The 24,577-nt window shown below is 31.7% G+C and overlaps 3 protein-coding genes and 1 long non-coding RNA gene across 6 annotated transcripts; 3 read left to right on the forward strand and 1 right to left on the reverse strand.

Annotated features, from left to right (window-relative positions):
* The first annotated feature begins 3,668 nt into the window (after nucleotides 1-3,668).
* LOC122579601 lies at nucleotides 3,669-4,705 on the forward strand. Its single transcript, XM_043751798.1, has one exon. The coding sequence runs from the start codon at nucleotides 3,821-3,823 to the stop codon at nucleotides 4,529-4,531; it is 711 nt and encodes a 236-aa protein (XP_043607733.1). The 5' UTR covers nucleotides 3,669-3,820; the 3' UTR covers nucleotides 4,532-4,705.
* A 4,531-nt stretch (nucleotides 4,706-9,236) lies between these two features.
* On the forward strand, nucleotides 9,237-10,145 carry LOC122609682. Of its 2 annotated transcripts, none has more exons than XR_006325370.1 (2): nucleotides 9,237-9,267; nucleotides 9,747-10,145. It is a non-coding gene; the product is annotated as an uncharacterized LOC122609682 (long non-coding RNA). The 2 variants fall into 2 exon arrangements; XR_006325369.1 differs by lacking the exon at nucleotides 9,237-9,267 and adding an exon at nucleotides 9,518-9,662.
* Nucleotides 10,146-12,320: 2,175 nt separating this feature from the next.
* LOC122579368 (DNA (cytosine-5)-methyltransferase 1-like) lies at nucleotides 12,321-20,015 on the reverse strand. Of its 2 annotated transcripts, none has more exons than XM_043751534.1 (21): nucleotides 19,732-20,015; nucleotides 19,597-19,628; nucleotides 19,145-19,235; nucleotides 18,525-18,629; nucleotides 18,316-18,435; nucleotides 18,067-18,163; nucleotides 17,702-17,913; nucleotides 17,527-17,592; nucleotides 16,832-17,074; nucleotides 16,132-16,190; nucleotides 15,742-15,808; nucleotides 15,329-15,658; nucleotides 14,974-15,042; nucleotides 14,816-14,890; nucleotides 14,613-14,700; nucleotides 14,444-14,535; nucleotides 14,104-14,208; nucleotides 13,640-13,683; nucleotides 13,430-13,499; nucleotides 13,243-13,346; nucleotides 12,321-12,765 (listed from the first exon to the last, which is right to left on the reverse strand). In XM_043751534.1, exons 1-21 carry the CDS (start codon nucleotides 19,921-19,923, stop codon nucleotides 12,591-12,593), a joined length of 2,436 nt encoding a protein of 811 aa, XP_043607469.1. In that variant the 5' UTR covers nucleotides 19,924-20,015; the 3' UTR covers nucleotides 12,321-12,590. The 2 variants fall into 2 exon arrangements, with proteins under 2 accessions (XP_043607469.1, XP_043607468.1); XM_043751533.1 differs by having other exon boundaries at nucleotides 17,702-17,919.
* Nucleotides 20,016-23,315: 3,300 nt separating this feature from the next.
* On the forward strand, nucleotides 23,316-23,856 carry LOC122609865 (putative gamma-glutamylcyclotransferase At3g02910). The gene has a single exon (XM_043782807.1). It carries the CDS (start codon nucleotides 23,350-23,352, stop codon nucleotides 23,854-23,856), a length of 507 nt encoding a protein of 168 aa, XP_043638742.1. The 5' UTR covers nucleotides 23,316-23,349.
* The last annotated feature ends 721 nt before the right edge of the window (nucleotides 23,857-24,577 follow it).

Consider the following 24,577-nt stretch of genomic DNA (forward strand, 5'->3'; position numbering starts at 1 on the left):
TCATGAAACTGTTATTGGCTCCTTTAACTACGTGGCTATGTGCATTACTAGTGGAAAATGAATAATTGCTTTTGGATGAACATGAACATACGTTCATTTCCTCAATCCGGCCTCGTTTTTACATTTTATACATTTACCAAGACACAACAAAATTTTAGATTTTAAAAGACAAAAACATACTCGTATATGATAAACTAGAGTTATTTAGATAAGCTTGCCATAAAAAATATATCGATGAGTCTAAATTTGTTGTAAAAAAACTAACTTAAATAATAACTATCAAATAATCCCCCGTTTGATTAATTGTGTACAAAAATGGGCAGAACATGTAAAGATGATAAACCATATGCTGTAAAATTAGAGTTGACAATTTCTGATGTGTACCCGTTAACACGCTATTAAGAGCCGATCTTAATAAGTCTGTTAATATATGAAAAAGACTTGTAAAAACCGATATATACTAAATGAAACCTACTAAGAAACATGTTAAGACACGATAAGACTGGCTAACAGATTTTTATACCAGGTTTCTTATCGTGTCTTTAACATGTTCCTTTACAGGTTCGTTCGTTGGTTTAAATTTAAGATTTTTGTTGACAAGGTTCTTGCCAGGTTTCTCGTGTAACCTGTTAAATATCGAGTTTGAAAAAATTGACATGATAATGCCCCCTCCAAATTTAAATTTTGTCATTATTTTTAAATTTTTCATAAATTTTTAAAAAATTTCTATAGGTTTTTAACATTTTGCCCCCTTTTAGATTTATTTTTCATAAGTTTTCTAAGTTTGTCTTCTTTGGAATTTTTTCCTGATACCGCTTCTACTACGTACCTTATCACATTCGTATCGTATGTGTCGTGTCAGACACGATATGCTTGCTCTAAATTTGATGACTAAAAAGAAATACACAATGTAATACATTAAATAAATAATTATTGAAATGTATCTACCAATATATATAATTAGGTGCTTAATTCATTCTTAAATAAATAAGAACCCTTGGATGGATTCCATCTTTGATTTAGAACTATTAGATCAAATTTAATTATTTCATCTTTATTAAATGACAATATTAATACTTATACTTTTTATAACTATACAAAAAAATCCCCCTTTATATTTAATTTACACTTTTTGATTTTCCATCACAAATTTACACTTTTTACCCAATAAATCTAATATTAAATATTCAATAGATTAATAGCTAATATATATCCTAATAAAAAATAATAATACTATTTATCTTATATCTTATCCAATAGAATAATGGTTAATATCATATAAAAAAATAAAGTTTATTTTAATTTGAAATATTTAAGATATGTTTCATATAAAATATATAGATCAATTTTCTATTAATAAAAATAAGCTAGCTATATTTTAAACCATAAAAAACTAAATTTAATTTTAATAATGTCGTAACACCTTGTATCTACAATATATATAATAATAATAATAATAATAATAATAATAATAATAATAATAATAATAATAATAATAATAATAATAATAATGTCGGGTTTAGAAATTATCAACGACAGTGTCGAGAAGGCGGAGTTTAGCTTAGGTGATTAACAACTTTGGGAATGTCAACCTTTAACATTGATCTGCAATTTTGGAGCATGCGGTAACGGAAAAGTTGCGCTCTATTAAACAACATAAAATAAATTATCGAAATTAATGATATATAATTTAGCTTCTAAATATGCATGACTATTGTGATTACTAAAGGAACATTTGAAAAAAATATAACGTTTGTACATACAACTATTTTATCAATGTACTGTACATTTACCTAAACAAAGAAAAAACCCTTTTTCCAACCTTTTTTTTCTATTCAATTAAAAATTAAACAACACAAAGTTTTCACTCTACCAATAGAGAGGTTTATCTCAAAAATAATGTTTCCAACCAAGTTATGTACTTTCAAAGAAGAGGCCTATGACAACAAAATCAATGTTTGTATGTATTCTTTATTTATTAATATTTTGTAGGAACAAAATTACAAAAGTACCATTAAAAAACTTTACATTGTACCAAAATTGGAGTAGGGACTCCATCCATAGTTATATTTTATAAATTTTGCAATGTTATTATATAATAAAATCTAAACTCAATACAAATGCGTTGTTTATGATGGATTCTAACTTGACAATTCAAAGTATTTAGGATATTTTATTTTTCTCTATTTCGATTGATAGAGAAATGTGATGGATCTATTATAAGGCAATTGTCAGATAAAAAAGTGGGTGATTTAGGTTTTGGTGGTCTATATACACTTAATTTAGCATTAATACGTACAAATGGATATGACATGTGGTTCAAAATCTTAATTACATTAGGTTTAAAATCATTAATGTGATTCATGGTTCTGAGTCTGCGTTCTTGTGTAAAAAAAATGGTAATAATATATAGGCAAATATATGTTCCTCATTCTCGGAGGCACACTCAATTGCTAGCCTCCTTAAGATGTTATTAAAGAACAGTTGGGAGTGAAAATAAGACAAGATTCACCAAATTGGAGTGGGGACTCCATCCAAGGTTATATTTCATGCATTTTGCAAAGTTATTATAGAATAAAATCTAAACTCAATACTAATGCGTTGTCTCTAATATATATTCTAACTCGGTAATCAAAGTATTAATTAAGGATATATTATTTTTCTCTATTTCGATTGATAAAGATCACAACTTCATTTTTTTTGGGTGAAAGGGGTAAGGGAGGAAGGGGGGTCGAACTCGGAAAATGAAATGTAGTGGATCTACTAGAAGGCAATTGTCAGGTAAAAAAAGTGGGTCGTTTAGGTTTTGGTGGTCTGGATACTCTTAATTTAACATTGATATGTACAAATGGATATGACATGTGGTTCAAAATCTGAATTACGTTAGGTTTAAAATCATCAATGTGATTCATGGTTCTGAGTCTGCGTTCTTGTGTAAACAAATGGTAATAATATATAGAACAATATATGTTCTTCATTCTCTGAGGCACAATCAATTGCTAGCCCCTTAAGATGTTATTAAAGAACAGTTGGGAGTGAAGATAAGACAAGATTTTGGAATGATCATTGGGTTGATGGTGGCAATCTCGCAATTCGATTTAGAAGGTTGTATGCCTTTGCACGATTTAAAGAATGTGTCATGTGTGATTTTTTCATGATTTGACATGAAAATCCGAATGACATAGAAATATTTGTGATGAGATGGATAAACAATAGCTTTTGGCATTGAATAATTTATTTAATCAGTAAGACTTAATGAGCAACACATTAAGGGTTTGTGAAATTATCAAGATAAAAAAAACAAATGTTAAAAAAAGAAATTGAATATTTTAATTTGTTAACTATTAATTAAGAAAATAGTATTTTAGATATATATAAATATAAAAATATATTTACCCGCATATTACGCGGGATAATAATCTAGTTGATGATTATTTCTATGCATAATAATGGATTGATCAATAAACTTTAGGGAACAGGAAGTGGAAAGGCGAATAAAAGAAGGACCACTTTTGGCAGTCGCTGAAATCTTAAGCTTCTGGCTTGGTGTACCGACCAGTGTGTAAATATGACCACCCATACCATTTAACCACATGTCCACGTGTATGTGATTCAAACTTGACCACAGTTACTTATATCCTCTCCCCCTTTTTAAACCACCCCCCAACCCAACCACTCACAAGACTTCTTCCTCCTACCTTCACAGAGAAAAAACCGAAATCCGTTACAAAAAAATTAATTCTTTTCAACTACAGAATATTACACACACACACACACACACACACAGTGATTTCTAATCATTTTTAAAAATTTTTTGTGTATGGCGTTATACATGGATGAAGAGCAAGTATGGAAATGTCCAAAACATCCATCGAAACGACGTCGTAGTGGTATATGTCCAACATGTCTCCGCGAACGGTTAATAACTCTCTGCCCAGAATGCGCCAATACTCGCCCGTGCTCCTGCTGTCGTCACGACTCTTCAACATTATCGTCATCATCATCCTCATCTAATTCTTCATCCTCTTTTTCCATATTCCAGTTCTCTCGCGGGGGCAGCTTACGTGCCCCCGACACTGGAGCAGGCGAAACAGGGCGGGTTTCGACTCTCATAGAAAGCGAGCCCGCCTTTCGCAAATCGAGATCCTTAGCTGTCCCCTTTCTTCGGTCCCGATCAAAATATGTGGATAATGATCAAGAGTTTATTAATAATAATAATAAGCCTCCGTTAATATTGCCGCCTGTTAGTCGAAAGAAGATTAATTTCTGGTCTGTTTTTAAGGTTAGTAAAAACAAAAAATGCGATATGCATAGCGATAATGATGATCATAAATCTAATACTACTCAAGACGAGGATTATTCAACAATGATGATGAGGAGGTCCAGATCGGTCGCAGTTGGTGGTGCCGATCGTGATAGTAATTTTAGCCCCGCCGTAAAACGTCGCGGGTGGTATTTTCCGAGTCCAATAAAGGCCTTCCGGCAATCCAAATTACAACTACATCAACGGTCGCCAATGCATAGAGGCTGATTTCTAGGATCATCATCCATCATTTTCTTATGTTTAACGTTTCTTAATTAATTACGAGTACTTATTTGCATTTATTCATCGAAGCTACATGAAAAATAATTGTTTAAATAATTAGTAACTATTTACTGATTTCGCTATTATTATTGTATTGTATATGTTTGGGTTTTTTAGAAATTTTTGTTACTGTATTATTTTTTTTTTATTATGTGTATAATTATGGATGGGAATCAAATAATATGTATGTTTAGTTTGATAATTAAGTATGATTTTATTTGATTGCTTAAGCAATTAATAATTAACGAACGGCAGGTAAAAGGTAGTTTGTGTAACGTGGTTGATACTTATGTTAATTGTTTGTTTTATTGGATCGAATCTTTGCACATCTTGAAATGTATTATTTTTTACGAAAAGTTTTTTATTTTTTATTATTTTTTCTGATAAAGAGTACAAGTAGGTGTTAACGATCGTCTACTTACTATCCCCTGTTATCCTATATAATCTTGATAATTTACAATAAAAACAAATTTATATTTTTGTAAGCTTATGATTTTGTTCGGTTGGTGTAATAGTTTGGTGTTGTATGGCCAGATAAAGATGTTTGTTTATCTATTTAAATTGAGCTTAAATATCCATTCAACAATAGTTCTGCAATGTTGAATATTAGAATAGATTGCAAAATATTCCAAATGAAGAATAGTAGAGAATAATTATTCGAATGATAATAGTAACTATCTGTCTCTAGGAATATATTCGTTTGCTGTTTTCGTATGATGTATGTTATATAAAATTATTGCCTTCTAAAAAGAAAATGATATAAAAGTACTACTGTATTAATAGTTTCTAATTATATTAATGACCAATCTTTTGAGTATCTAGTAATAGTAAATTTGTGCGTAGGTGTATTTTAAGCTTTGGGGCATATATAATATTATTTTTATTATTAATAATAAGTAATGGATTAGAAATTGATACTCGTAGTAAACATTAGACAAAGTGTGTGCTTATTTTGACTACAACAATTTAATACTGGAGGGATTTGTTGGTAGAGAAGTATTAAAAGTCAGAAATTATGACATAATGATTTCTAGAAACCATAGAGAGGGGGACTAAAAGCTATATACCATTTTTTTATCATTATTTTCTTTAACATTAGGCTATACAAAGGCTGGGTGGTGCCAAGCCTCCCCAATAGACTCAGATACACCGGATTTTCTATGGTCCGGCGAGAAATTTCTTGAGTTATATACATTTGAGCCCTCTCCAATGATTTCAAAAATGATAGTGACCAAAGCTGTTATCAAAAAACATGGTGGAAATCATACACCAACCTTCTTAACATATATACTTTTATGCCTATTCGAATGTGAATGAAATCACCTAGAAGTATAAAACTTTTTGTTGTTGTTTTTCGATTAACTTTTTGTTGTTGTTTTTCGATTGTCTTTGTCAAAGTTTTGCAGGTGATGATAATTAGGGAAGATGATAATATGAGATTCCTTTTTGACTTTTGAGTTTTAGATATTTTATATCAATTTTTACTTTGGCCCCCTAAATTATTATTTGATTTTCTTTCAAAACCTTATTACTTATAAAGTATATTTTATTTGATTTGTATTATTTGACTTGTATTAATTGGCTCAATGGAGTACAATTAAAGTGCAAAACAGCAAAATAGATAAGGAATAAAAAATGATTAAAACTTTCCATTGTAAACAAATCATGCATTAATCAGCTTACATACTTCTTCAAAGTGAACCTAAATTAAAGTGGGGTAAATTCTATGCGCACTGCCATAGATTTAAGTTTGGGTGTGCATATTGCTCGAGTTAAAGTTTTTTCATTTCGATCCATATGATCAAAACTAAGAAATGAAGATATGAAAAGATGCAAATTACTAAAGTACACAAATGGTATGTGTGGTGCTTATAATGTGATCGAGATACGGTTAAACGGGCCAAATACATGTGAGCCCCCTCAACGTTCATTAAATACTGTTTCCGCCTCTGGCGGCTGAAGCCCCCCTCAATGCTAAATCCTGGCTCCGTCTCTGCATCAAACATCGGTTATTTGGCAAGGTTATAGCATGTGCATCGGCTAGTATTGAGAAGCTACATCGACAAGTTTTGACAAGTTAACGATACTAGTGAACGTTGGAATTTTTCTTTTTGTTTTGTTTTTTTGTTTTTAGCAAATTGAACCTCCACTAAACCATACTTTTTAGCAACAAATTAGTAAGAATTGGCTACTTCGTTTGACTTGTGATCTCAAATACATTTAGATTTAGTTAGATTTCGGTTGATCTAAATCAATAATATCCTCAATCAACCCAACCATATATCTAATTTCACTATACAACTGACCACAACATACGAATATATAACGCAACTCTAAATTAAAATTTGGGGACTATGGGAACATAACCAATGAGATTGGAAAATGAACAATGATGAAAACCACCTTTGACTATCTTCAATGGTTATTATACTTACATGTTTAAACCGTCATGTTGTTTATCACGCCATATATTCATAAGTTGTTGTAAGTTGTATAGTGAATTAAGATACAATAGTATGGTCAATGTAAATTACATCGTAAAAACATAAATAAAGTATTGTTTGTGTTATTCACATTAAAAATGAGAAAATGATTCTTTATAATTATCTCAATTTGACTAATCAAATTAAAAAATTTTGTACTTTGATTTTTAAATCAAAGGTCAAAATTTTAAATATTAGTTTTAAATTTTAACCTTTAATTTTCATCTAAAGATCAAAATCATCTCAACTTGGGAAAAAAATTCCCTCCGAGACGGTTCACTTGTTTAGTAAAGTTTCTACTACATTGGAAAGGAACACGAAATTCGAAGTGAGTACGAAACAAAATGAATAGGGAGGGAGTGGGGGTTGGGGCCCCAAGAACATGTACCACCGGCCGCCGTGTAGGGACACCACGTGATCTCATCCCGCCAGACCGCACACGTGAACACGTCTTCTTCCCCTTTTCGTCTAAACGAAATGTTGTCCTCCCCTTTTATTCATATTTTATATATTTTTGTCCTCATGACACACCCTTCTCACTCGCCCCTATCAAACTAGTTCTATAGTTTGAAACCATGAATAATTCAGTTGAACCAAACGTGTAGTATAATGCATCAACTGAGAATAGTTTGAGTTCGTACACTGTGCACACATATATTAGTCATATACCCGCTCAATACGAGGATATGACAGTGATGATCAATGTTTTAAATACTGGTAAATACCGGCCGGTATTACCGGTACCGGAAACCACGTCGGTATTTTAAGTCCGATACTTTTTCGGTATTTTCACTATTCAATACCGGCCGGTATTTCCGGTATTCCCGGTATTTTCAAAAAATAAATTTTGATTTTTTAAAAAAATTATTTTTATGATACTTTAATGTTATTTTTTGTTATTTGTGAACTTTAAAATCTATATTTTGTTATGAAATACATATTTGGTATTATTTTTGAGTAAATTATAATTGCATTTTGACTATTTTTGTTAAATTGTAACAAGTTTTGTAGGATTTTTACAAAAAAAATATAATAAATTAAAAATAGTCATTACCGATAATACCGGAAAATTTTTTCACGCCGGTATAACTAAAATATCGGTTTTTAAAACATTGGTGGTGATGGTGACACAAGTAGATAAGAACTTGTATTTTCAACTTCGGTGCGAGTTTATTTTTAGTGGATTTTTTAGGAAAAAAATAATAATATTGGTATCAAAAATCTATTTTTTTTTTACCACGCAATACAATATTTATAACAGGTTATGTATTGAAGACCGAATGTAAAGATATCTGTTATTGATGTTCTATGTTTGTTTAATTACGAAGCGAGTGGTTGAATTTAATAAGTACTTGCACCATTTATATGTGTCGTATATTTCTTGTTAAATAGGATTCTGAGCGTTAGAATAATGGAGTGTAAGAAACATGTCAGGGAGAACGAAATTAAAGTACTTTCTTGCATTTAAAATGTGTTCATGTTTGCACCTAACTTGTGGTACTCTAACTTCAAAGCAGCACAAAATTAATAACTTGTAAATTGAAAGTGAAACTGGAAATTTGCTCAATCAATGATCCATGTTCAAAGAAAAGAAATTTCCTCAATCATTTTGTAAGAACAATCGATGATATGTCGTCGGACAATTACGTTTATTCGGTTTAAGAATATTATATGTTACATTGAACTCGAAATGACAATTTTTAAAATACCCATAAACATAATATATCGATTATATAAGTCGCACGAAATGATAAAATTAACAACACACTTTACAGGTTCCACCAATCATTTACTTTTAATTAACAACACCCTATAACTAATCATTTACCTTTAAAGTACTAGCTAGCTACTTTTAATTTAAGTTTAAACTAACACCAATCGATGTCTTTGTTTTATGTGAAGTTATTTTTTTAACAATACATTGAGGACTTGAGGTATGTTTATAGTAGTTTATAACTAATTAAAGTAAATTATCTCAATGTACGTACGTAGAATCTACTTGAAATTATAAAGCGAGAGGATGTAAATAAAGCGAAATCCCGAGACTACATTGAAACTTGTAACTGTAACTCGATCTTACAAAGTTTGTCATCTAACAATTGTCACTGATGAGTCATGCAAATTAAGTAGAAACTTATTAAAAACCTAATTAAAATATTTTAAGGTTATGAAAACCAGAATATATTGGAAGTTAGGCAGGTCATATCCATCGTCCATTTAAATTTATTTTATTGTATTTTTGCATTAGCATTATATTTTTCTCGATCAATTAGTTTGGCTCATATTAATTAAAGCAATTTACGCGACTAGTCTTTGAGCAATGTGACACCATCGACTAATTAAATTTTGAAAGCTAATTATCACAAAGCCCGTAAGGAAAGAGATCGAAGCAGATACTGGTGTATATGATAATTAATTAATCTAAAAGTTCATTTTAAATTACGGATTGTTTTAATTGAACTGATAATTACGTTATTGATTATGAGGTAACTCAGGAGTATGATGATATATTATTAGTGTAAGAAGTTTATGAAGAGTAGGTGATGACGAGATTCAATGCAAGTGATTTAACATGAACCATCTTTTATGAAATGGTCATAACAAACATGATATCATCTTAATTAACATTGTTTGGTTCTATCTCCAAGGTATCTAATATGCCTTTATAATACTTGCAGGTCACATCTGGACTTGGCGGCAGAATCTGACAGGGCTTATCAATATGGCCCACCTGAACCTGTGTTGTACCAAGAAGCTTCCTTAATGTTTGAGGAGGGAGAGAGATGGATGAAACAGATATTCCGGTATTCAACCAATAAACTCTCAGACTTGGCTGGTTTACGGTGGACCTTGAAGGTAAACATTCTGCAATTGACGGTCAGATACTTGAAGAGCACACAGAATAGGTAGTCTATGTCATTCACAGGGTATCAACTGTATAATTTTGTAGAAAGCACCTGTGATAGTACTTGAAGGTTGAATAATGTAGTGTCAGAATTGAAACCACTATGTGCTAGTTATGTTAAACATTTCAAGGAATATTGCAGTAATGTTCTTTTACAAATACATTTAAAGTATATGCTTTTGCTTGTAGATCCTGGATCAGTATAGATAAGCTCAAGATGCCAGAGAAAAAGGTGCGGTTGAATCTAGTGGTCACTAGTTCCCCCTAACTTGACCTATTTCAACTTGTACAAAAACTTACCGTTAATGTTATAACCCATTACCCAACCCGCCCGTATCGCCAACTCTGACCTCATCGATTATCTTTTCAATATCCATGTAATCGCTTTGTAGTTGGGTTTTCAATATATCTGTGATATAATGGGTATTGTCTATATGTGCAAGGTATTAGATGTGGGTCAACCCAACCTGATCTTCACATCTTGCCACCCCTAGCAACTACCATTAGAATTTATGTATCCTCGTCTGATTCTTGTTGGTTCTGTGGTAGTCAGCCGGAACATATCACACTACCACACGTTAAAAAGGTAAGAATCAGACCACACCAGTACCAGCTATATCTGGCCCAGTTCTTGGTTCTAAGTATATGAAAGAAAGAACAGTTTTCTGGGTGTGGTGTTGACAATAACCGGTTCTCATCCCAGCCAAGTCTGGAAGTGGAACCATATCATTTTTTGTTTTCGCTTTTACAATATTCTAAAACTTGAAACAATAGATTTTCAAGCTATATAACTCCAGGTTTGTATTATTCCACTTCAAAAATCGATTCTTGGTCCAGTCTGGCTCCCAAAATCATTATTCTTATGTTTATGGTACCTGTTTGGCCCAGTTTCGTCCCAAAATCCTGATGTTCAAAAGGTGTTGAATTGAGCCAAAGCACTTGTTTGAAAAATGAAGTTTTAAGTTATTGTGTTAGAGATGGTTACAAATATCATATCATTTCCATGACAAACTATATTTTTTATTCAAATCACACTGGGAAACTTTGGTATGTTCCTTTAATTTTGAGCTGATATATTATACTATACTTGTTTAATGGGTTAAAACATAGCCCAATTTAATTCGGTATCTTTTTAATGGAGTAAAATTGTCACCTTTATTTGATGCCAAAAAAACTCACGCCAATTTACTTGGAGAATGACTTCACAAGAAACATAGTTGAATTATCATAGCATCTTGCAAAGCAATGCTTTTGTATGGAAGTTGGGTACTTGAAGTTGAAGAACTCAAACACAAACTGACTGAGCTAACTGGGTCAAAGGAGCAGTCAGAATCCCGAAACAAAAAAACTAGCCGAAGATAGCTCTTATGCCAAAGGCTTTGCATCACCCGATGCAGTTGCCCATTAAGGCATTCAGAAGAAGTTGCGAGGCGAATGAACCACAATGAGAGTTGGCATCACAAAAGAACTTCTCACACCAGCCAAGACCATCGGACCCCACTAAAATTGGACGTGAAGACAACAGCCATTTCAGACATAACGAACCGCCCCATACAATCAGAATTAAAGAGAAAACTCTCATTGAGCAAAGAAAGAGAAAGGTCTTATGAAGCCATGCTCTCATAAGATAATCAAAGAGAATCTGATTTACAAGATATATTAGAGCAATCTAAAGTGAGAGAATCGTATTTTGAAAACGAGATTGCAAACAGGTGGGTTCTTGTAGCAAAGCTGAAGAATTCACAAGGAGCCAAAACTGAGGTATTTGCGTGATTTGTAGGCCATGTGAGGAAACTGTTGCAAGTAATAGAATAGAATTAGATTGTACTACAATCATTGTAGTATGTCGTCTTGATTTATTTTTGTACAAATCAGAATGTTATCTGCTTTTCCATTTTTTGGGTTCATGTGTTACACATCTAAGTTGTAGACCTCATCCGATTTATACATTAAAGAAAGCAATCACAAACCATCTTATTGGAAGATTATCACATCTCTTTAGGCAAAAGCGCAAAACCAACGAAAATATGCCAATGAACCATTGTAATTTTACAGCAAAAACAGATCATTTGATTTGATTTAACACAACCTATATAACCTGTGTGAATTTCTGTAGAGTTTGTCTAAACGATCAAATATATGCCATAGAATTGATTTGCTATGATCATTTGATAAGGCAAAATGGATCTGATAAAAAAACAAAACATTTTATCCAAGGATAGAGATCTATTTTACCATTGCTCTCGCCTAATTTAACAATTAAATCAGCAACTACGTAAGTCCATAACAACAATAATAAGATGCTTAAACTAAGTCCAGTATTCACAATTTCCCCTGCAAAAAGATCTACAAAATTATGTAAATATTTATACATTAAAAATTTGAATATTCATAAATATGTCCCACCATGTCACTTGAAGAATCTAACGTTATCCGACAGTACATGATACCTAATGCTTCACTTTGTTTTGGCTAAATTAGACCAATTAAATGACGGAAGAAGAACCATTGTTAAATTAAACTAATAGGGCATCAACAACAAAGACAAGCAAATCTCAATTATCCACTCATGAAATACTCAGAATTGCCTTTTAGGAGGACTTGCATAATTTCATCATCATTCCTGATCTTCCAGATTTTGTTTCACTGAAGATAGTCGCGCAAGACAATCAGGAAACTTTACTGGGAGTTTCAACGGTTTACTGTTGCAAACACCTAGAATTGCCTGGGCTAATGCAAAACCCAATGAAGTTGATACAGAAAATGAAACTGCATTGCCAATTTGAATGTACCTGATACCAAAATTGATTAAAAAAAAAGTGCAATATAATCATTATGCAAGCAAATTTTAGAAGAATACTTAAATGGTAAAGTGATCAACTACATAATACTTGGTATATAGAAGCCAACTAATCAATAATTTTACCGTCAAACTCATTTACAATTCTTTGGAAAAGTTCTGCTGATTTAGATGTTAGTTTTGTTGCAAACGAAGCCTAAATCTTGCAAAAGTATTAATATAGCAACCCAAAAAAAAACCCTCCAAGAATCAGCATTTTTTATTTTGACAACAAAGAGTGACGGCTGATAAATTTTCAAGTTTAGTTTTTATTAATTGTTGAAAAATAAGTAATATTTATAGTATAGTATAACGGGCAAAATGACACAAAAAAAGGGTTGATCTAAGATAACTTTTAACCTAGCCAGTAAGTAACAATCCTCTAAACGTCACCAATTCAATGCCACATAAAGCAAAACAATAATATTACCTCTCCTTAATAGGTCCACACAGTCGATAATGATCAGGGAATCCTTGTAAACGTGCATTTTCACGAACGGTAAGCACTCTATCCTGGTTAGGATGGAGCAGCACCTGTTGGGGAAAAAAACATGTAAACTCTTAAAATTTTGTTTCTTTGTTTTTGATTTATAAGTAACTGGATAACAATTAGGAACCTGGTTGTGTGGTTCTGCTCTACCCACTACAGTTTTGATAATATCATCCATGCCCAAGCGGCCAAACGGTCTGCATATTAGAAATATTAGTAACCAAAGTAACCACAAATTTAGACTCATATTGGCTGTCACCCAACTTGCCTCCCTCACTCATCATGCTATCTAAAGACACATAAATAAAAACAGATACACTGATGTGAAAGAGCATACTTTTTGGAAGTTCCCCGAACAAACGTCATTGCATAGTTTGGAACCTGTATTTATTAGTTATCGTAATGTGAGAAACATAGAAATGATGGCACTGAGGTGTTTGGTTTGTAAATGGGATCAGTAATGGGTTTGGTAATGGATATAAGTTTGAAAGAAAATAAAAATAAAACAATTTTGGTTTTTTAATATGTGAGAGAGAGAGAATAGTGTACATAGAAAAGATCATGACAAAGAAAGGTATATGGAATGTAGTGTGGGAGAGACAAAGGTTTATGAAAACCTACAGTAGTAAACAGGTTTGCGAAACCCTTGTTTTATGGGTTTACTTGAAATCATTTGACGATAACCAAACACAATGTATGACTTTCATATCCATTCCCTTGAACAAAAACTTACCAACCAAACACCATGAATATTGATATTTAGTTATTTAATAAATAGGAAGATCTAATTCAACTGATCACCAGAGGTTTTCCTGAAGGTAGCATGACTCTTTCAACCGAAGGGTCCCATTCTACTTTGTTTTTCTTGCCTACTTTCACCCCTGGTAGATTCCTAAAGTTTGCTCCCTGGATGTGTTAGGGAAATCACAGAAAAATTAGAATAAACACATCTTTTTGGTGAGACACATATATCATTTCTTTATATTCACTTGGCAGTTTCTCATTTGCAGAATTGTCAAGAAAAGGGTTCTGTTTGCATTTGCATGTCTAAAAACGGTTTAAAATCATCAGTCTCCCACAAACAGATAATATTTTTGCAACATGACAAAAGAATGATAGTTGATCTAAGAAGAACGAAAACCTTTGTCTTCGGGATTTGGCAGACCCGAGCGTAATCATCATCATTAAGTTTGAGCGGCCTATGATCATAAAGTATATTTTTCTTCGATGACACTGTAATGAATAAATCATGGTTATAATTATTAAAAACGTAAAAGTTACAGAATCTAGAAACAAATTGCTAAACTAACCTGCCTTCCTTAGTCTAATATATTTCTGGAAACTTGTACGTGGGGCACCCACATACTCTGTTTCATCTTTCCCGTTGTAATTCGTAACCTGATCTTACATAATTCAGAATTAATATATGCATATGACAATCTATTATGAGAAGTTCAATAACAAGAATATCAAAAACAGTATACATATATAAGTAATTAGACATTTAAACTACCTCAGGAAGATCAGAAATAGCATCTCCGAGCAATACACTCTTGTATGACTTGTCATCACATCGAAGAACACAATCCTACAACAATTTATAGTGGCTTTATAACAAATTATAAGCTGATAAGCACATAACTACAAGGAATTGTATGCATGTTTACATACCTTAAATTCGACGGGAACAACGCCTTTCCCAATAACTTTATGGGTTGGCAAAGGGAATAGGGGCAAACTCTGTTGGTCAAACAAGTGTTGAATAAGTTAACAGCATGGAAGATGACATGGGCTGAACAGGTAGACCTTCACTCAAAATCTAATTTTAGTTCATATGATAGTTTAACTCTTTATACAAATTGTGGGACTGTTACAACATAATGAAATGTAAAAAATCCCTGTTTTAGATAATTTTAAGATAAAATGAGAGATTTGCATGTAGACATTCCCTGCCCCATTTCAACCGATAAATCAAAACCGCCCTATTACTGAAAACGTGTCAGGTCTAATACTCAAGGATACTTACCATCATTGTGTTAGCACCCCAAAGGAAAACTCTAAATCGGCACTGAGGAACACCATATGATCCTGCTGCCATTATCCCCAAGCGTGTCTGGTAATTCATAGACACAAGCCGGCCTACTGCATGATACCCTAAGATACCATCTGCGAATTTGACGATATCACATACATTCTCCATTAAAACAAACTTTGGCTTTAAAAAGTCAATGATATCCATGTAGACCACAAGCTGGTGATTCTTTGGATCATTTAACGGATCAGTAGGGTTTCTGAAGCGATTATGACCACTGATTCCTTGGCATGGAGGACCTCCACAAATGAAGTCAACGTCACCCTGGGTAGAAATGGACAGTTCACACTTAACATACACAGATAACACGCTAAAAATTACGTAAATGTTCTGAGGGGCTATCTTACAGGAAGAGGCAGTATCCTTGAGTGGTATCCCTTGCTTACAAAATCCTTTATAGACTCCATGCAATTGCTATTACCAAGGAAGACATTAAGGTAAACACTAGCAAAAAGGTTGTCCATTTTTGGCTTTGTTAAGTCTTTCTTTTTCAACTTTGAACCTAACTATATTTTGGGTGTTTTATAATTCTTAATGCAAAATATATGAAGGGATTGGATTTTAAATGTACATTGAAATAATTTTTACCAGTTATTATATAGCACAAACATAAATACTTAAGGCCAAACTAGAAAAAAAAAAATAGACTTCAAAAAGTCAAAAGTGGACAGTCTGTTTGGGACGGATGAAGTATTTTCATGAAATAGACTTATGAAAAAAAGATAGCAAATAGAGACCTCAAACCATCATAGGGCTCCCATGTGTCTTCGCTGGGACCATATCCCTTCCATCGCACCTATATGTTGCGATTTCTACTATTATAAATAAATAAAAAGCCAAGGCAATAGATGAGGAGAAAGATGTAAAGCAGCCTTATTGCGCATATATATATATATATATCAAAAAAATGTATGCTAAGCTAGTTGTTCTTGGTCACTCAAACTTATGCTGAGAAACCTTACTACCCAAATTTCATATTTGCTTCAATGACGAATGCATTGGAAAATATGACCAGCAACTTATATTATCAGTTCAATATGCTAGTATCTCGTGCAAAGTAGCTAAAAAAACCTTTATGATGCATCCAAAATAAACATAAATGATGATAATGATAGCCATTGTGAAAGAGTAAAAAAATGTTGCAAAGCCATGTCAACTTCTCCACAATACACATAAAGATCTGGGAACCAATTCTAGTGAGAGCGATAAAAGCACTTTAAATATCCATATCTAGATTGACAAAATTTGGATTTTGATCCTTTTTTCAGCTCATGCTTTGATTTTTCAGCGACGAACTGAACATGTTTAATTTAGAAAACGAAGTTTGTTGTAAACTTTACAAAGTGAAAACTTTAGTTTATTTCAACAATTTGGGAATTAGCAAGCATGCATAGCAAAGCTAAAGGATACATCTACGAGAATCTAAAAATAAAATACCTTGAAATGCAATTTTGATTTCTTGCCTTTGCTAGGTTGACGATAAGAAACAGCTACCAACTTCTGTACTTCATATTCACCGCTAGACGAATTGTGGTTGTCGTCATCCTCCTCAAAATTACATTCTTCGGATTTTAAAGTTGTGTCTTCACCACGTGGAGTACCCAGCAAACCATACTGAGTACACAGATTTTTCCATTCTTTAATCATTGACAAAAAGTCATCCGCGGATTCATTTCTCACCTACAAGGATATAACTAATAGTCAACATTTTGACTCACCAACTTCTACCCATTCAAAAAGATAATGAGTTAACTCTAATCGAATATTGCCACTAATGATTCAGATTGGTATACTTCAAAGCTTGGTTAAGATAGAAATAAGATGAAAATGGCTTAAGGGTGTTTAATGGCTGAATGCTAAAAAGTTAGAAACTCTTGCATAATATATTTTTTTCCCATAAAAAGACTAGCATTATAACAAGTTTCATAGCTAAACTTAATACACTGTTTGTAAAATTTAAACAAACCACATACGTAAGAACTAAACTGACCCAATCAATCATTGCAGGTATTGAAAAAGTTACTTATTCTAACATATAACCATCTCAAACCTGTTAAGGTAACCCCACCCCACTCACTAAATTTCCAATCTACTCATTAGTATCAAGAGAAAAATGTATATTCAGTAGTAACCTCAGTTTCAGTGTGGTTGAGCTTTAGACTTTCACATGCATGACTATTGATGTCAACAGCCCATTTCTGTAATATTTGCATATAAATATCAGAAAACTTGTAAGTAAAACTGACATGAACATGGAATTAGAAATCATATAAAATCATTTTGATGAAAAGCTTATAAACACTTTACCGTAACCAGTTTCACACCATACATAGTTGTGCCATAACAAAGCCCAGTTGACATTGCACCACAACCAGAATACAAGTCCAATAATGTCATCTCAGACTTTTCATTTTTATGACTGTTAGTAGATTTTGCAACTTTATTGGATTTCTCCACACCATCTGAGATGACTTCATCTGAAACTATAGATGACCCATCACTCTCAACGGCAATACTTTCTGCAACTTAAAACAAATCAAATTCAGATATGTAGTCATAAGAAAAGACAAATGACTCTTAAACAGATGATTTACTACCGTAGAAATATTACATGCACATCTATATGTTATATAGACATATTAAAAGAGTTAGTTGTATGTGTAGGTATTGACCTGGGTGTAAGGTTGTAAATGTAACAGGCTCGGAATATTGCATATCATAGTAAAAATCGAATGAGGTAAGTGCCTTCTCTTTCTCCACCATGTCAGCCTGTTACAAAAAAAAAGTGAATAAATTTAGAGTAATAACAAACTAAATGTTCACTCTCCAGCTATACGAGTATAAAAAGTTCTATAAGGTTCCAAATACACAAAATCATATACAAACGCGATAAGTAGTAAGTAGGTAAATTGTATACACACATTTGGACGAAGATGAACAATTTTGACTTTTGAGACAATGCTATCTAGTGGGTTATCATCTTTCATTTCTGAATAAAACACTCTTCTGTGGTCAATGAGGTGAGCCTCAGTTTTAATTACCTGAAAAGGTAATATACACAGCAGGTCAGGAGTTGGTTTACGGAGACATGATTAAGATATATGTAAATGCTTGGGAAGTAAAATCTCACCGTATCCTCAGCTCTAAAAAACCACTGAGCTGAAAAATACAACTCCTTGTCAACAGTTTCAAACATCTCCGCAATCCTAGCAATGAAATCAGGCTCTTTTTCAGCCTGGTAAAGTCAAACGATCAAAGACATGAAATGAGTTTAGGCACCAAGCTATACTAATAACTTTTATCCAACAACCACAAAAAGGACTTAAAATGGTGAACATTTCTGTGTCATTAGCCAGAGCATATATCAGTAACCCACATTTTAAAGATGATATTATGCTTCGCTTTGTTTCTTCCAATTAGTTTCACAAATAACTGTTTTATTAGTTATACATGAATGTAGAATCCATAAAATAGTTTCACAGAAAATAAGCATTGTTGATTCATGGTATGATATGTTTCAAGCATATATTAAAAAAAACTATCCCATTACTTATAATTTGAGCATGCTATAGGTTTTCAGAAAATGTTTCAATATTTTGAAAAATCTTTGCCTAATCATCAAACACATTATGAACTTCAAAATTTGTGCATCAGTAAGTTTCAGTAACAAGACTTCCATAAACTAGTAAACTAACAAACATTTCATATTTTCGCATAGATGACAAAATAGAGATACTATAGGAAGATGACCTTGACATAAACGTCATCATACAGATCAAAGGTAATGCCATCGACACTAGCTTTCGTATAATGGCACCTAGCTTGAACAACCTCCAACTCACTGCCAATCAAAATAATATAACTAAATTTAGTTACTGTATACAAAACAAATCTAGTTACTGAAACTAAACTAAATTTCATACAAAATTGCAAGCATTTAGAGCCATTCTTAAATCCATTCAGATTCTGACTCATTTGAAACCATAGACTTATAAAATTTACAAAAAATTAAAGCATCGAGTGGATTATTTCAAGTACAGAATTTTTCTAGCGATTCTCGATATATTTTTCACATCTATCAACACGAACTTGCCTCGTTTCAAGCCCTAGACTAATAAATATTACAGTAATATTTTTTAAATAATAAAAATTCGAATAACAAGTGAAAAAATACTGCAGTAATAAAAATAGAATAAACTTACCCGTTAGATGACGCAGTAACCTTCACTGTATTCTGTAATCATTAAAAACACCAAAAAAACATTACATTCATTCAAATAGATATATGAATATATATATATATATAATAGAATCAAAAATTAGATATACAAACACACCGTAGATTGATAACGATGTGGCCACTTCTCTCTGGCTTGATCAGCCGGAACCGGTTCACCGATGAATCGCGCGTCTTCGACAATGGCTGTAGCAGATGAAGAAGAAGAGGCTTTGTGTTTCTTTGACCGTTGTTTTGAATCGATAGCTTGTGATGATGATGATAATTTATTTCTCTTTTTTGATTTCGCCATAATTTTGATCGCCTGAGTGAGGGTTGCGGCGGTTGGTTGTTTTAGTGGGGCGATAAAAGTGTGAATAAAAAAAGGGGTTTTGAAATTTAGATAGCGGAACTTTTTTTTTTTTTGAAGGTGTTTTCAAATGGGCGGGGACGTTCAGGGTTTTTGGGAATTAATTAAGATACTGTCTATTTAAAGGAAATACCGAAATACCTTGTTTTTCCATGATTAGCCTTTAAAATGTTCATTGATTTGATTGTTATTTAGTTCCTAAAAAATGCTCAACATTTAATTTAATTTTACTAAACAACTAGTTAACCAGCCCGGCTTCAATCCAGACATTTTTTATAAAATTTTAAAAGCAATAAAAATCTAAAAAAATGTATATAATTTTTGTTATTGATATATTATAACTTGGCTTGAAGATATTAATTTGATTAACACAACAATCATATATATTACTACCTATTGCATTAATAAAACATAAAAAAACATTTATGATATTATATAAAAAAGTATTTATTTTGTTTTCTAATTAAAAGAATAAATTTGTAGACATCATAAATAAAATAAAACATTTTGAAAATATATTATTGGCTATTTATCTCTAAAATTTTATTAATTAGATATGACATCATAAATAAAATAAAAACATTTTAAAAAAATTTGTAGACATGCCACATCATAATCGTTTCTAAAAATAGTTTAAAAAACAATCCTTCTTTATTATATATAAAGATGTCTTGTATATTTTCGATTTTCATTTATATATAGCATTCATGTTTCTTTAATAAGATAAATTTTTTAAGAGAAATGCTAAATACAGCCCTAAGGGTTACGTGCATAAAAAAACTTGTATCTTCCATATTAAAAGTCCACCCCCTGATTTTCATGGTAAATGTACAAGTAATTTATGCATTTTAAACTCAGCCTTAAAGGTTGTATTTAACAAACCCCTTTTTTTATAATGGTAATCTATAAGAATATTTATGATGCAACTTTAAAGTTTCGAAAACCTCATCTAATAATCCACTACATATATAAATGGTGAATTCTCAAACCTTAGGATAATATTTAAGTCAAAAACCTTTTTAATGGGTTTACTAAGATGATAGTTAAACAATGTTGAAAACCTTTGACATATCATAAGCATGATAAATATTTTGGACATCCAGTTAAAAAAAATTTCTAAAATCTCTCAAGACTTTTAAAATTATTTCATTGTTTGGTTATTGATTCAATAAGTGATACATAATTATAAAGGTTATTTACTAATATAGTACCTGGATTATCCACCATAATAGTGATTTCATACCTATAACTTTAAAATTACTCTTATTATACCCCAACTTATCAATTTTCCACTCGGACGATACCTGACTTGACGAGCGTCTGTTTGGCCGTTAAATTGGGGTATGACTACCGTAAATTTTAAAGTTTTAGGTATGAAACCAGTAATATGGTGGATAGTCCAGATATCATTTATGTAATTAACCATTATTATTATTATTATGGCTATTATTATTATTGTTATTATTATTATTATTTTTTTATTATTATGGTTGTTGTTGTTGTTGTTTTAATTACACAAAGTACATTGGTATATTTTTGTAAATATTTGTATTTATTTTATAAAAAAAAACTTTATTTTTATAAAAAAAATTATTGTAAATATTTATTTTTTTATTAAAAACTATTAATATATCAAATACTATTATTTATAAAAAAAAATATTAATAAAATAATATTTTATTTTATAAAAGATCATTTTTAGTACAAAGTTTTTATTTTTATAAAAAAAAAATTTCAATTGTTTTTTAAAAGGATAAACCGAAAAAAATATCATAATTTCTTGTATTGCATTAGTACATATACAACTAGTTGTAGTTGCAATTAATAGTGTAAAATAACAAAAGTGAATTTTAAAAGTTTTGAACAAAAATTATGAAAAGGATATTCGTGTTTTTTAAAATTTAAAAGTTTCATCTAAACTAAAAGCTTTTGCAAATGCTATTTTAAATAGCGTTTTATTTTTGAGTTTTCCTTTCAAATAGAAGTTCATGTCATCTGCATCAAAAATAAATCTTTTAACACGTTAGAAATTTATTATTCAAATTAAAAGTTAAAGCTTTCAAAAAACTTTTGAAAAGCTCGTAACAACTATGTCCATATAGATTTTAAAAAAGTTTGAGTTGATACATCAAAGTTTTGGAAATTAAAAACCTTAAACCGTTACTCGTATAATTTTTAAAACAGTTATTATAATTCTCGAGTTTATTTTTAAAGATAAGGTAACAAAATGAATAAAAATGATGATAAGATAAAACAAAGTAAAATAAAAATGTTAAACAAATTTATATTTTGACCTTTTTTAGGGGAATGAAAAGAAAAAAAATGAAAATATAGTTTTTTTTTATGTTATTGAGTTTTGAGAGAGAATGTATAAACATTGATCATTTGACAAATATAATATTCATATCCCAGTTATCGGTATTAATTATTACTCATGAACTCATCAAATGTGAGTGGTAACATCTAAACTCTACAATAAATAATATATAATTCTCATTCTCTTTTGTTTATTTTTTATTTTAGCTAGATCTTTTTCAACAAATCCAAAAAAATATATTCAACAAATTATGTTTACATATTTATCATAATCAGGTTTATTAGTTTTTTAAACACAACTCACACAATAATTTACTTTTAGACACGACGAATCTATGTCTCGTAGACTCGTACATCAGCTCTGCATTCATACGCATGTATGCTCGTCAAAGTTTATCAATTTAGAAACCATCATTGTTTGTAGGTCCATGCCAAATTGAAATACATGTGCTTGTTCTTCATGATTTTTTATACGGAGTACAAGTCTTGAAAAGTAATAAAGTATGACCATGTGAACTAAAACCAACTCAGAACATCTTAAACCAATGGGTTATATGAATTATGTAGATCACTAGAAGACTAATAAATCATATGTTGTAATTTTCAGGTCAATTTTTGTTACATATATAGTGAAATAGTGAATGAGGCAAGTTGCTAATATACATATAACCAGTTCAAATAATTAAAGTGTTTATCCTTTAATAAATTTGATTTATGTTAAAATTTGCAAAACTACGTTTTTTTTTTTCTTTTATTTCATCCATATTTTCGTTTTTCAAAATTTTTTTCCCCGCAAGTATGGACTATGCGTCTATGCCGGTGCACTCGAACTTTCTTGTTTTACATAATAGGCTAACTATCAGCCCATATCTATGTTGATAAGATAACAAGTTAGTAGTAAATTTAATAGATAAATGATAAATCTATTATAGGCCCATTTTTAATTGGCTTAAACAAAATATAACATACAAATAAAATGGCAGATGATGATTTAAGAAACCATAGCCACAAAACACACATTCATTCTTCATTCATTTTACACAAAATCAAGGTATGTCACACAACACAAAGAAAACCTTAATCTTCTCATACGGCACACTCAAACGAGGTTTCCCTAATCACACATTAATCCAAGACTTAATCACCCAGAACGACGCCGTTTTCATCGGTTCATATATCACCGATCAAACCCTTCCATTAGTCCAAGGCCCATACGGTGTCCCTTTCTTACTCGACTTTCCCGGGTCCAGTCAACACCGGGTCCGGGGCGAACTCTACTCTGTATCTGACACGGGTCTTGAAAAACTAAATGATCTTGAAGGCATTACGCTTGGACATTACGAGAGACTTCTGATTTCTTTGAGGTCAGAGAACGATGAGGTGGAGGCCGAGGCGTATTATGGTCACCGGAGTTTTGCGGCGGAGATGTGGCGGAAATGTGGTGAGAAGGGGTTTGATGCTTATACTCAAGAAATGGCTAAAGATTATGTGAAGAGGGATTTGAGACCCAAAGATAGGAGTTTTCGAGATTATATTAATTTCTTTTGTACATCAAATTAAACCACGTATGTACGATTAGTCAATCTATCTTTTTTTTGAAAAGTAAACTTCTATTCATATATACCCCGGTAAAACACCGGCGGTAGTTATATACAATATTTACACAAAATTAAAATTACACCAATCGTTCCAAGATAAATTCCTATGTCTCGATCTATGTTTGAACCAAAGAAAACCGAGTGTTTTAATGTTCTGAATGATCCCAGTAGTGTTGACCTCCATATTATCGAAGATCTTCGCGTTCCGGGCTTTCCAAATACATCAACAACTAATAATAATAATACCTTTGATAACCATCGCCTCTGTCTTCCCTCTTCCTTGCTGTTTGTATAGTTCCAGAATATTTGCTACATCGAACACAAAGAAAGGAGTAGACTTGCTCCAGCAGCTAATGAAGTGCCATACCCGGGCAGAAATTTCACACTCGCAAAAAATATGTTTCGTGGTTTCTGATCCCTCCCCACAAAGTGCGCAGGAAGTATCCCCATTCCAACAATTGCGATTCTTCAACGCCTCATTTGTTGGGATCCTGTCAATCGCGGCTCGCCAAACAAACACATTGCATTTTTTTGGGACCCAATTGCACCATTCCATAATGTACCTATTCGTGTAGTCTTTCCTTTTTTCCAAGAACTTCTTAACATCTTTGACCGAGAAGACGTTCTCTTTAGCCCCTTGCCACACCCATCTATGCGGTCTATTCACCACCATCATCCCATTC

This window comes from Erigeron canadensis, chromosome 8 (assembly GCF_010389155.1).
Source record: "Erigeron canadensis isolate Cc75 chromosome 8, C_canadensis_v1, whole genome shotgun sequence".
In the NCBI taxonomy this organism is placed as follows: Eukaryota; Viridiplantae; Streptophyta; class Magnoliopsida; order Asterales; family Asteraceae; genus Erigeron; species Erigeron canadensis.

Excerpts from the sequence above, each read along its gene's own strand:
- LOC122579368 (XM_043751533.1), bottom strand. The coding sequence starts at position 19,923 with ATGGCGAAATCAAAAAAGAGAAATAAATTATCATCATCATCACAAGCT. Across the intron at positions 14,701-14,815 it reads CTATTTCTGATCTTCCTGAG|GTTACGAATTACAACGGGAA; the intron begins GTAGTTTAAATG and ends ATGTAAGATCAG. Across the intron at positions 13,500-13,639 it reads GTTCGGGGAACTTCCAAAAA|ACCGTTTGGCCGCTTGGGCA; the intron begins GTATGCTCTTTC and ends TCTAATATGCAG.
- LOC122579601 (XM_043751798.1), top strand. The coding sequence starts at position 3,821 with ATGGCGTTATACATGGATGAAGAGCAAGTATGGAAATGTCCAAAACAT.
- LOC122609865 (XM_043782807.1), top strand. The coding sequence starts at position 23,350 with ATGTCACACAACACAAAGAAAACCTTAATCTTCTCATACGGCACACTC.